The sequence below is a fragment of the Lissotriton helveticus genome, chromosome 5_1 (assembly GCF_964261635.1).
Source record: "Lissotriton helveticus chromosome 5_1, aLisHel1.1, whole genome shotgun sequence".
NCBI classification, from domain to species: Eukaryota; Metazoa; Chordata; class Amphibia; order Caudata; family Salamandridae; genus Lissotriton; species Lissotriton helveticus.
In genome coordinates, this window is record NC_136065.1 from 1,768,050,683 (window position 1) to 1,768,064,076 (window position 13,394).

General features: G+C 44.4%; 1 protein-coding gene across 3 annotated transcripts in view; it reads left to right on the top strand.

The window, feature by feature from the left end:
* Positions 1-13,394, top strand: part of CDC27 (cell division cycle 27) — a 1,228,661-nt gene that overhangs the window by 426,172 nt on the left and 789,095 nt on the right. For 2 of the 3 annotated variants that reach the window (XM_078645031.1, XM_078645033.1), the window contains exon 9: positions 2,274-2,407. In XM_078645031.1, the coding sequence (XP_078501157.1) occupies positions 2,274-2,407 (134 nt within the window). The remainder of the gene's footprint in view (positions 1-2,273; positions 2,408-13,394) is intronic. The other variant, XM_078645032.1, reaches the window with a different exon arrangement.

Genomic DNA, 13,394 nt, shown 5'->3' on the forward strand with positions numbered 1-13,394 from the left:
CATTTCTGTGCACAAACCTGGAGCTGGAAGATCCATCCCCAACTAAGCTCATGCACAAAACTCAACGTGCGGACAGTCATGGACCTACTTTGGGGCGGCTTCCCAGACAATATATGTTTTGCCAGTATGGGGCGGGTATCCTACATTATTAATCCATATGTGGTCTTGTACTTCTTAATCATATGCTAATATGCCTTTACATGCATGCCTGTCGGGCCCAATTACTAAACTGTCAATGTTGAAACATCCAATGTACTGTGATACCTCTTCAAAATGTTAATAAACAGATTTGACAAAATAAAATAATGGAATAAACCCAATTGTATTACAGATCAGCTGCATTATTCAATTATTTTCATAAAGTTTTTATTTTTGCGAATTTGTACCAACAGTAACAGATAAGGCAATTGTATTTATCCACAAATACTTTTCTGTACTTACAAATCTGGGTGCTGTGTAGGCAGGGCTCGAAAAATCATAAAAAATGCACTAGACCTGCAGGTCTAGTAACCTAGAAAATCTCCTCGACCTAAATGAAATGCACTTGACCTCTGACTCTGAAAGCTGAGCAAATGTGACAAGTTAACGAGATTTAAAAGCGTTTTTATTGCACATTTAATTTGTGAGCAATATAGATGCCTTTAAATCTTGCGATCTTGTCACATTTCCTCTGCTTTCAGAGGCAGAGGTCAAGTGTCAGTTGCTACTCGCCTGAAAGGGCGAGTAGGACCTAAAAATAGCTCACCCTGAACTAATCTGACTCGCAATTGCGAGCGGTCCAGTAAATTTTTCGATCCCTGCCTAGTAGGTCATAACATTGGACTCTGTTATATGTTAATTGGGAGATTCCTATGTTCAGCTCCTTTGACAGACCCTTGACTGCAACAAGGAGAGTGATATACAAGTGGCGCATCAAATGTATTGTTTGGTTCCCACACCCTCAGCCCCTGCTACCGCCTCTTTTCCCATAGGCATGACCGCTGTGAAGTAAAGTTAAACAACCACCCCAGGGTACCTTTTCCCATCGTCCTTCGTCGCCCATCAGCCCCCATGGGCTTCATCGTGCATGCAGCTTAGGCTGAGTTGACATGGACATGCCGCAACCCTCTACCTCCCCACCCCCTGTCAAATTTTCTTGTATAATGGTTAATAAAGAGCTGCATTATCTACAAATTGGCTCCCTACCTCAGAGCAGCAGCACTGCATGAGAGGGGAAGGCTTGAATAAGGTGTGATGCCCTTTCTGTCCCTCAACAGTGGTAATAAATTGTATGTTACACGCTACAAATGTGCATATGTGGTTTTCTCTGAAAAGTTTCTAAGTGTGGAGGTGGAAAATCTAAAAAAAAAGTCTTTCAAACTGTAACCAAATAACAAAAATGCTTAACTTGCCTTTTTACAGGAAATGTCCCAGTGCAGTATCCAGGTATACTGCACTTCGTAAGAAAAATCATCTGTAAAGTAATTTACTTGATATTCTACTAAAAAAACAATACAAAGTATATGTACAATCTTTCAAAGCATTGCGTTACTAGTAGTTCTACTATAATCAGATCAAAAGTAGATATACAACGTTATACAAACTGTATTATTACTGCTAAGTACTTATTACTTACCTGTGCCACGCTTGCTTGGTTCTAGGAAATAAAATCACTAAAAGAATATTTTTATACAAACATTGGTCTGAGTTCAGTCTTTGAGTGTGGGACAATCATTTGCTAATTGTAAATGTATTGAGTGTGCACAACAAATGCTTAACACTAACCTCTGATAAAGCCTTACTGCTTGCCCACACTACCACAAATAGAGAGTAAGGTGCTATCTACTATTACCTCAATGTACTTTTACCTCTATGTACCTTTGGGGTTCCACTGGACTCCAAACAAACAATACCTCATTTTGGTATAGTATATACAGAGCCAGCTTCCTACAACAGATTTCACTGAGAGTCCATGGGAAATTAACTTGAATAAGGAACATTCTTCAATGATAATTTCTCCAAGGATTATATATATATATATTAAAAAGATTTTCCAGGATCCGCGCAAACATCGAGAATTATTCAACATTCATGACTTAAACTGAGATACCAACGAAGCAGAACTTGGATTACAGGTAAGTAACCTTTCCTTTCTAATGGTTGTAAGTTTTATGAAGTTGACGTTTTGAGGATTCTGCCTGGGCATATAATGACGATTAGCCACATATTTGTGTTTTGGTGGAGGGGAAACATTTTCAATGTCTTAACTCAGTTATTTAATAACAAACCTGTAGAAATTTTGTCTCATGCAGACTGTTGCCAGAATTGGGCAACCTGGAACAAAATCTGTATTCTCGCAAAGTGGAAACAGTCGCGAAGCCACTCCAATTCTTGCAGTACAAACACAGACTTCTGTTCCACAAACAAGGTATGAACGTTTCTTACTCATTGTGCTTGTATGAATGCATCTGCCTTATTTTCCCCAAAAAATGTTAGCTTTTTCAGCTGTCTGTGTTGGTTTCAATTGCATATCTGCATTCTGACTGTATTTTAACAACAATGTTGTAGGGATTCTGCTCAGAAACAGAACTATGCCTGGGACAATAGAACATCAATATGTAGGGACTGAGTCACCATACCGTATCAGAATCTATGAGCCCAAACCCGACTAGCTAATAGTGCCTCACTTGCTCACCTAACCTTTCAGAGAGACAAGTGATTTGGCACCCCAGACCACAACACTCAAGAACCTCTCAGTGATGACTGTAGCAGGTCATCACCTTTCGTTCTCACATCATACATGTCCACAATAACTGAAAAAAATACTAAAAAAGCTTACAATTCAAATCTTCCCTTGTCTGGTCGATTGCCTCATAAAGGCAAAATCCTTCGCAGTGGCGAACAGTCATACTCAAAAATGTCTTCCTCTCTTTACATCAATTTCCCAAAGTCTCAGTTAACTCCCTCGAAGGTGAAAGATTTCTTTGGAGCAACCTTAGACACTCATCAGGCAAAGGCATTTGCCTCGCAGGAAAGATAAGAAAAGATCTGCAAGTTGGCAACCTTACTCCTAAAAAGAAAGTCCTCTTCTGTTCGCAACTTCAAATCGCTTCTGGGAATGTTGTCCTCCTGCATCCCCCTCATTCCAAACTGTCGCTGGTGTATGAGACCATTGCAAGAGGAGCTGGGCAGTCAGTGGCTGCAGATTTAAGGGTCCTTTGACATTATCACGATAACACCTCAAATGAGAGAACAAAACAACAAGCATGCACTACTTAAAGAAACAAGTGGGAACAAGATCAACTACGCTATCCCTACTATCAAATTCAACACCAGTTAACTTTGACAGCCGAACATGTTTCAGGAGTGGCCAACATCTTGGCGGATTCCTTGAGCAGGTCAATTACAGCCAACCATGAGTGGGAACTCCACCAACCAACGCTAGATCACATCTTTCTGTTGTGGGGCTAACCAAGGTTGGACCTATTTGCGACCAGAATGCTAATTCTTCGCCATCTGGCTACCCCAACAAGAATCCTACGGTAATGCAATTTTGATGAATTGGTCAAAGATTTATGCTTAAGCTCTTACTCCAATTCTTTTCATCCCAAGAGTGCTTCCGAGAATGAGAAAGAACCCTGCCGAATACTACTCTTGGTGCCCAGGTGGCCTCTCCAGTTCTGGTTCACAGAACTTCTGCTTCTATCGGAGTGCAAACCCAGGTTGTTGGGCCCATTACAGAACTTACTGACATCAAATTGCGGCCAGGTCTGCCGCCTGGACCCATCATCTCTTCGATTAGCTGCATGGCTCCTGAACACTAGGAGTTTGCAGACCTAATTATACCTGCTGACTGTTAAAGTCCTGGCTAATGCTTGAGCGCCTTCCACTATCAAGACTTACAAACTCAAGTGGAAGAGATTCTGCCTTTGGTGCGCACGCTCAGATGTGCACCCTATTCAGTCTTCACCGGAGCAGTTCCTACCTTTTTTCCTGCAGCTGGCTAATTCTTGCCTTTCTCATTCTCCAATTAAGGTTTTGCTTGCTGCAATTTCCAGATTTCTGCGGCATAGTGAATCTCAATCTCTGTGGTCACAAAGAATAATCAAACCATTTCTTAAAGGATTGGTTAGAATGTTCCCTCAAATTAGGCGTCAGTCTCCATCTCAACATTGTACTAGCACAACTGATGAAGGGTCCCTTTGAGCCTATTCATAGGGCTGACCTAGAGTACATTACTTAGAACACGTCTCTTCTGCTGCTGCTAACTTCATCTAGACGAGTGAGTGACATTCATGCTTTCACTACTAGTCACCCTTTCCTCCAGTTTACTAAAGACTCTGTTATACTTCAGACAAATCCTACCTTCATCCCCAAGGTCCCATCGAATTTTCACTTCAACGAACCAGTTCTACTGAAGTTTTTTTTTCCAAATCCACAGTCACCAGCAGAAAGTTATTTACATTCCTTTGATGTAAAAAGATGTATAAAATTCTACTTATAGAAAACAGCCAGCATACGTATGGCTGATCAGCTTTTTGTGGCTTACAGGAAAAATCAGAAATGGATATCTGTTCACTAAGCAGACTATAGAACGTTGGATATCTTCTGCGGTCCAGTTTTGCGATCAGCAAGCAGGCAAACTTCTACCTTCAACCGTGAAAACACACTCTACAAGAGCAGTTTCTTCTTTAACAGCTCTCTTTGCCGGTGTGCTTATTCAGCAGATTTACAGAGCAGCAACTTGGTCCAACAGGCACACTTTCACTAAGCATTACTATCTGAAAGCTGTAAGTAGGACAAGCAGTGCTACGTAATCTTTTTCAATAAGGTGAACCTCTATCCTTCCCACCTTCCTTTATGTTTGACAATTGCTATTATGATAGTGATGTCACTGTTATTTTGTACTTGTATACTGTCAGATAATATGTACTTGTATACTTTTCTATATATTTATGTAGATATTTATATATATATATATATATATATATTTATATTCTATATATATATATATATATATATATAAATATATATGTTTATATATATATATATATATATATATATATATATATATATATATATGAGTGTTGATGGGTGTGGGTGTGTGTGTGTGTGTGGGTGTGTGTGTATATATATATATATATATATATATATATATATATATATATATATATATTTACATATATATATATATATGACGCTCTGAATCCTCACCCATCAGGAAAGGATGACAGCACTCCGGTAGCGGCAGTCAGCAGCGGTTTATTTTTAGCAACAAACAAACGTTTCGGCGTTAGCCTTCGTCAGTGTTTCTGACCAACAATGCATAGTTCCGGTTAAATAAAATTTTGTTGCAGGGGTAAACATCAAAAAGGGACCAACCCAACAAACCCCAAAATAGGTGCCATCTTGGAACAGGTTCCTATACTAGGAAACACCATTGAATACTACAGTGTATCGGTATTTACACAAGAGAGGGGGGCATATAAACAATAAAATATACAAATACATTTCATAAAGCCGTGGATCGGCATATGTCCCTTTATATAGATGCGTGCCCTGCAAAAAATATATGTATATCTCAACATGCATTTCCATGCTCGGAATTATATAGAGATATTAAACGCATTTCATTTAGCAGTAATCGACTGCAGTACATGATTGTATAGATATAAGCAGGCAATTACAGAGAATAAAATAACCATCATAAAGCGAAAACAACCAAGTCCATGCCACTGGGAAAGGAAAAATGCTTAATCAAAAAAGTAAGAAGAGATTTAAATTCATAGTGTAACATCATAGGCAATTTTTGAAAAGCGATAATTCATTATCCATAATTGATACGCCGGTTCAATCAGATGAATTGAAATAATACTTAATCAGGACACCAAGATCATTTCAGCAGATCAAAACTTCAGAAAATAGTCCTAGATAAAGACATACATTTACAACCATGGCCATTCGCAGTAGAATCAGGGCTGGCTAATATAAGCGGTCACCCCTGTCTGGTACAATAGATGAAAATTATTAAAATTATTCTAGTTTACCATTATTTGCCAAGGTGAACTGCCATGTCTTCCCCGCTATTCATACCTTTCGGGTACTTAGTGGACAAGTCGATGATATACCTTGATTCAAGGCGTCGCAGCCTTCTTAGTCTGTTCCCACCCCGTGGATTGTACGGAACATGATCTAGCCCAAAGAAGTGTAATTTATTTCTATCTTTGTTGTGGTATTCCGCGAAGTGCCGGGCTACTGGATAGGAGGGGTCTACTCTATCTATTGCCCTTAAGTGCTCAAGCACTCTTAGCTTAAGTTGGTTAATAGTGCTACCAACGTAGCGCAAGCCACATGGGCATATTAGACAATACACGGCGTAGACAGTGCTGCATGTAATGAATTTCGAGATCTTATTAGTTCTGCCTGTATCCGGGATATCATAGTGAAGTACCCTTCGGCTATTGGCACACGCCTTGCACTTTCCGCAGGGAAAGAACCCGCTCATTTCCTTAAGGGTATTGGGCTGGGTAGTTAAAGCTTCCAAATGGCTATGCACCAGCATATCCCCCAGGGATCTAGCCTTGCTAAAGGTCACTAGCGGATATGGTGGCAGGTCTTCTCTCAACACCTCCTCAGTAAGCAGGATGTGCCAATTCTTGCAAATCATTGCTTTGAGGTTGTCAGCCCCTGTGGAATAAGGTGTTATCATCCTAAATATACCCTTCTCGTTCCTATTTATCCCACCTGATTTCTTTTTTAGCAGATCCTCCCTGGGAATCCTCTTAACTCTTCTCAGTGTGGTCTGCAACAGTGGTTCATCATACCCTCTTAAGCGGAAGCGGGCCAGGCAGTCTGAGGCAGCCGCCTCAAATTCCCGATCTTGGGTACTATTCCTCTTAATTCTCAAGAGTTCCCCATAGGGGATACTCGTGATGAGTTTTGGTAGATATCCGCTTTTGGCACAAAGGATGGAATTCCCCGCTGTCTCCTTGCGGTACAGCGAGGTATGGACATGGCCATTCTCAACGTATACCCGTTGGTCCAAGTAGTTGGCTGCCACCCCACTAATTGTCCCAGACAGGTGCACGTTGTATCTGTTATCATTGAGCGATTTAATGTATTTCTCTGCAGTGTCCCTTGTTCCCTGCCACACGATGAACAAGTCATCAATGTAGCCGTACCAGTGTACCACCTTCCCACTTTCCTGGCCTTCCTTCCAGCTTCTGGGCACCCGCTCCTCCCACCAGCCAACGAACCAGTTCGCATAGCTGGGGGCGAAGCAGGTGCCCATCGCCGTACCAGAGATTTGCCTATAGAACCTATCCTCAAACAAAAATATGTTATGAGTTAAGCAAAACTGCACACATTCAATGATCATAGTGTTGTGTTGTGCGAAGAGGATTTGACGCTTGCCTAAATAGTGTTCAATGGCAGCCTGGCCGTGAGAATGGTCAATGATGGTATAGAGACTGGTGATGTCCATCACCAGGAATAGATAGTCTGGCTCCCAGTACATAACAGCCACTTTGTTCAAAAAGTCTTTAGTATCTTGAGTGTAAGATTCCAATTTCAAGACAAGAAAGATGTAGTTGTCCACAAATCTAGACATGTTTTCTGTCAATCCATCGATGGAAGCCACAATGGGACGGCCTGGAGGAGAGAAGTTTTTTTTTGTGCAATTACGGCACATGATAGAATGTCGGCGTCATGGGGTTGTTACTGCGTAGGAAGATATGTTCGTCCTTCCATGTTTGTCCTTCCCTAGCATGGAGAGCTTATACCACTTTAGAACCAGATCATCATATTCCCTGATACTAGACTCATAGGCTGCCTTAGTAGTGATGGTATAATACTTGTTGTCCGAGAGTTGCCTCATTGCTTCCTGTTGGTAGTAGTCTCTCGTCATCATAACGACATTCCCCCCCCTTTTCCGAAGGTTTTATAACACATTTTTTGTCGTTCATTAGCTCTTGCAGGGCTTTTTTCTGGGGTTCTGTGATGTTACGTATATTCGTGTTGGTAGCCTTCCTGTGCTTGACCAGTTCCATCGTCATGGCCTCTGAAAAAGCGTCAATAGCGTCCCATGGTGACTGTGGGATGAATGTGGAGAGGGGTTTGAACTGGCTTTCATCCCGCTCTTGTTCAATCCCCTGCATCACCGCCCTTTGCACCATATCCATGCCTGTGATATCTATGTGATCTGTCTCGGTTCTCAGGGCTTCCATTGCTTCAATGCATGGCATATCTGTGCCTATCAAAGCGTCAGTGGCCGTCAATCTTGTCCCATGTTTCGATGGTCCTTTGATGTGTGGTCTTGTCTGGAAATATTTGTTGTTTCAATTTCCTGGTGAACCGGAAAAGGTCAATTTTAGTTTGCGTATATTCCAAATTGGTGTTCGGACAAAAAGTGAGTCCCAAACTCAAGAGTTCATGTTGTTCATTAGTAAGGGTTCTGTTTGTAAGGTTGACCACGGTCAAATTGGTCACCCCTGTTTCTTCATTGCCCCTTACTTTTTCTTGTTGCGGCCTGTCCAGTTCTGGGGTTTTGCTCTGCCTCTTCCTTTTCCCGCCGCCCCCTGATCTCCTGGTTCTCCTTTTTCTGGTTGCTCTGGGGGCTTGTTCTTCCCCCCCTCTCAGCCAGTTTTGTCGTATTAGTTGGAACTCGTTGTGAAAAGGAGCTGCTATTTTTCTGCGTTCATTTACGGGGTCCCGCTGCTCATCGCTAGATTCCCCAGCTGTTGCATCAGATTCTGAGGTCGCTGCACTCGAGCTAGGTGTAGCTTGGGCTCCCTGGTTCATGGCTTTTCTGGATGCATCATACTTTTTAGCGAACGTTCGGACACGCCCCTGGCAATAATCGTTTTCATCGCGCTCGAACTTCTCCTGTTTGCGCGTCATTATTTTTTGCTGGTATCTTATCAGGCGTTTTTTCATAGCCTCCTTAAGTTCTTGTACCTTGGCTACATCCTCTTCCTTGTCAATGTCCTCTTCCAAGGTTTTAATTTCAGCCAGTGCCTTGTCCCTATCGCTCCATGCGTATTTTACCAAGAGCTTAAGAATGCCCTCACAATACACTTCCGTCTGCTCATGCCAGTCCGTTAGTAATATATATAAATATATATAAATATATATATATATATATATATATATATATATATATATATATATATTAAAATAACAAAAATCACATTTATTTATTCAAAGATTTTCATGCGATACAATTGTAACCATTTCGTACAGTAAACAGTGTGCAGTTCAATACATCTACAACGCATTTGGATCCTAGCAATTCCCCTAGACCGGTTCTCATCCCTCCCCCCCCTCCCCAACTCCCCCAAACTTTGTGCATGAAGCTTAATGTCCATGTGAGTCAACCATAGAGCCGAAAAGGTCAATACTAACAGTTTTGGCGTGCAGTTTCTAACCATGAATACAGTATACCAAACATATGGCACAAGGTAGGTAGGGTGAGATAACCAAGCATCATATATGTCTTACATGCAGGTGTAGCTATACAGCTCATTAGACATGCGTTTCCCCATCTGTGCCCTCGGAGATTCTGTCCTCCTCCATCTGTTGCGCCCTGAGATAGGTCAGAAGCGGGCCCCAAATGTCTCTAGGCCTAGATTTCAGTGGCATTTGTTCCGCATATGTGTGCAGATGTTCCTGCCATGTCACCTATCATGGATCCATTCCTTGAATTTGGGTGCCCGCCCCCTACCCCAGCGGCACGCTATCTGGCGTTTTGCTAATAGAATGCCCAATAAGAGAAACAGTGTGGAGTGCTAATGTGTGCGGTCAGGCCCAGTAAAGCTGTCGTAGGAAGAGGCTCAATGGTTAGTCCCAGCATGCTGGTTAGCCACTCAAATACCCCCCCCCCCCCAATACTCGACCACTTTAGGGCAGTTCCAGGCCAAGTGCATAAAGTCTGCCGGACCCTGCTTACAGCGAAGGCATCGATCATCCTGTCGCAGTCCTATTTTATGCAAGCGAGCTGGAGTGTGATACAGCCTGTGCAGGAACTTAAAGTGTAGCAAGCGCAGCCGGCTGCTGCCCGAGACGCGTTCCGTTAGGGAACATGTCATTTCCCATTGTTCATCAGTGAGTGGGTCGGGCAAGTCTGCGTCCCATGCAGCTCGAGCTCTAGCCTGCTCCGTCGGAGGCGCTGATCTAACCCTGGCATATAGGACGGACGTGGCGTGTTTCAGTACGTTTCCCTGTAACATCAGATGTAGGGATTGGAATGTTTCCGGTTCCGACAGAAAGTCAGGACATATGGCCTTTGCACTTTGACATAGTCTAGTGTAGAGGAACAAGTCCATAAATGTGGGAGGAGTGTCCCAAAAAATTGTTCCTTTGTCCGGAACTTCCCATCTAGAGCTGTGTAATACCATCAGCTGTCGCTAGCCAATGCATTGCTTTCACCGTGCAAGCCACAGTGGTGGAATCCCTACCTCTATCTTTGTACGGGGCAAATATATACCCCACCGGGGGGATAGGTGTCATGTGGCCATCTTCCACCGCCAAGTGGGGCATGTAAGGGGGGGATAAAACCAGTATGTCGCAAAATGCGCCTGTGCACTGTGGTAATATTGTTCAAAGTCTGGGACGTCGAATCCTCCATATCTATATGGGAGTGTTAAGGAGTCTAGCTTCAAGCGCGCCTGCCTCCCTCCCCATATCAGACGGACGAGTTGCGTCTTCAAGGTGGCAAAGAAGTGTGCCCCAGGGTGGTAAAGGATGTTGATGAACAGGTACAGGAATTTCGGTACTATCACCATCTTAAGAAGCGATATGCGCCCTGCCATTGAGAGGGGAAGCTTGAGCCAGGCCGTGATGTTATCTGTGACTCGTGACATGACCCGTCCATAATTGGTTCGCATTAGCGTATCTTTGTCTCTAGAGACATAGATCCCCAGATACCGAAATTCTGAATCCTCCCACTGCAGTGGATAGTCAAGGGACTGAGGTGTGGTGTGGTCTGTCAGCGGGAACACTGCTGACTTCCCCCAGTTTATTTGCACTCCGGCAAACAATCCAAATTTAGTAATCTCTCGTAGGACCGAGTTGAGATTTTCACCTGGGTTGCGGATATAGAGGGTGATGTCATCCGCGTAAAGGGAGACTAACACTTGTCGGGATGGATAGAGGAGCCCTCTATGGTTGTGGTGCTGGCGTAGTTTGGCCGCCAGGGGCTCAATGGCAATAGCAAACAACACAGGGGACAAAGGGCATCCCTGCCTCGTCCCTCTGTTGATGCGGAAGGGGTCAGAGCAAGACCCATTCAGTAGGACTCTGGCCACTGGAGCTTCATAAAGGAGTTTGATCCATCTTGTAAACTGTTCCGGCATTCCCATATAGGACAAGGTTCCAAACATGTAGTCCCATTCCAGGGAATCAAACGCTTTGGTGGCATCTAAAAAGACCGCCACCGCAGCGCATTTTGGATCGATGTCCTGAAGAATTGCCAGAAGTGTCCGGAGGTTGTGAGAGGTATCTCGATTGGGGACAAAGCCCGCCTGGTCCGGTAGTACTATTTTTTCAAGGAGGAGGTTCAGCCTAATGGCTAGTACATTAGCCAGTATCTTAGTTTCGCTGTTAAGTAGGGATAGGGGGCGGTAGGATTCACACTGATCCGGCGTTTTCCCTGGTTTGAGAAAGGACAGTATTTGCGCTTCTCTCATGGTATCTGGGTTTACGCCCTCTTCCAGCGCTTCATAGAATACTGCCTTGAGGACTGGGGCTAGGATGTGTACATAGCTCTTGTAAAAATCTATGGGAATCCCATCTGAGCCCGGGCATTTCCCCGATTTCATGCCCATTATCGCCTCCTTGATCTCGTCAACTTCAAGGTCTGAGGCCATAAATTTTTGTTGCATGGGACCCAGCCACGCTAGTGCCATGTCTTCAAAGTAGTCCCTAAGTTGCAGTTCAGTTTGCCTCCGTGAAGTGTAGAGTGCCTTGTAGTATTGTCAGGATGTCCATCTGCCCTGGTAGCGACCTGCATGTCTCCCCCTGCTCCTTTCGTAGTTCCGTTACATGATTATGAAAGCGCGTGGGTCGTACCGCCCCTGCTAGCGAGCGCCCCGGCCTATTGCCTTCCCCATAGCGTCTAGCCTCATCCTGCTTCCCATGGAACTTGCATTCCCGCTCAGCCTCCTCGTTATACGTAGTCAGTTTTTCCCGTATACGTAACTGTATAGGGTCCGTGCTGCCCGCAGCTTCACGTTCCAGGGTTTTCAATTCGGACTCAAGTGTGTTTAGGGTTCCACGGAGAGCTTTCAATATCCCGCCCCCTTTGGAGATGCACCACCCCCTGACAGTAACCTTGAAGGCCTCCCATACAGTGGTGAGGCTTGCTACTGAGCCAGTGTTTATGGGGAAAAAGTCTGACATCTCCTGTTCTAGTTCCATTGGAGTGTCATAGAAGGGGTCCATTGCCTGATTATGTTCAAGAGGGCTCCGACAGTGGAGAGTGCGAGCGGGACCTGCCTCTCGCCGCTCCCTCCCTGGATGTAGATCGCAGGTCGTGCTTAAGGAAGTCTTTCGCTTGTTGTGGTGTGAGGAAGATATGGTGTTTGCCTCTATGTTGAATTCGTAGTCGGGCTGGAAACAGCATAGCGTACTGGATGCTGCGAGACTGAAGTTGCTTCTTCACCGCAGTGAACTTCTTCCTGGCGTCCTGCACTGCTTGCGTGAAATCAGGGTAAAACGAGAGTGTGGCCTTTCCATACTTGACTTCTCCCTTTTCCCGCGCCAGGCGCAACAGTGTGTCTCGGTAGTTTAGGAACCGCATGATGATTGGGCGTGGCGGCGTGCTCTTTCGATGACAAGTTGCGACGAGAAGGATTCTCTGCCAAAGAGGGCCACCAGCAACGACTCCATGAAGTCTTCGAGCCGCCCAGTATTGGTAGTTTCCGCCAGGCCTAGCATGCGCACGTTGTTGCGCCTCGAGCGCGATTCCAACTCTTCACTCTGGTCAGCTATAACTTTCAGGATCTTCTCCATTTGTGCCATATGTTTCCCACTGTTGCATGCGCCATCCTCAAGGTCAGACACCCTTTGCTCTGCTTCCTTCAGGCGTACTTCGTGACCGTCCGGTTTCGCCACGACAGTTTCCAGGCGGGTTGACATGCTGTCTATTTTAGTCGATGTTCGTTAGACTTTGTTGCATGCTAAGTAACACGTCCTTCCAACCCGGGTCCCTTGTTTCGGGGGCATCCTTCTCACCTTGGGTTCTCGGCGTAGAGCTGGGCGTCTTGCGGGTATCAAAAGGTAGCTTAGATTGCTAGGTTCCATCTTGCCCATGGCGGCCGCAAGCGTTCGCTCTTATCTCTACTGCGTTAGTCTTAGACGTTTACCCCGACTTAGCTCAGCGGAGAAGTTCAGCTCGACTGCAGTTTACTCTTCGAAGT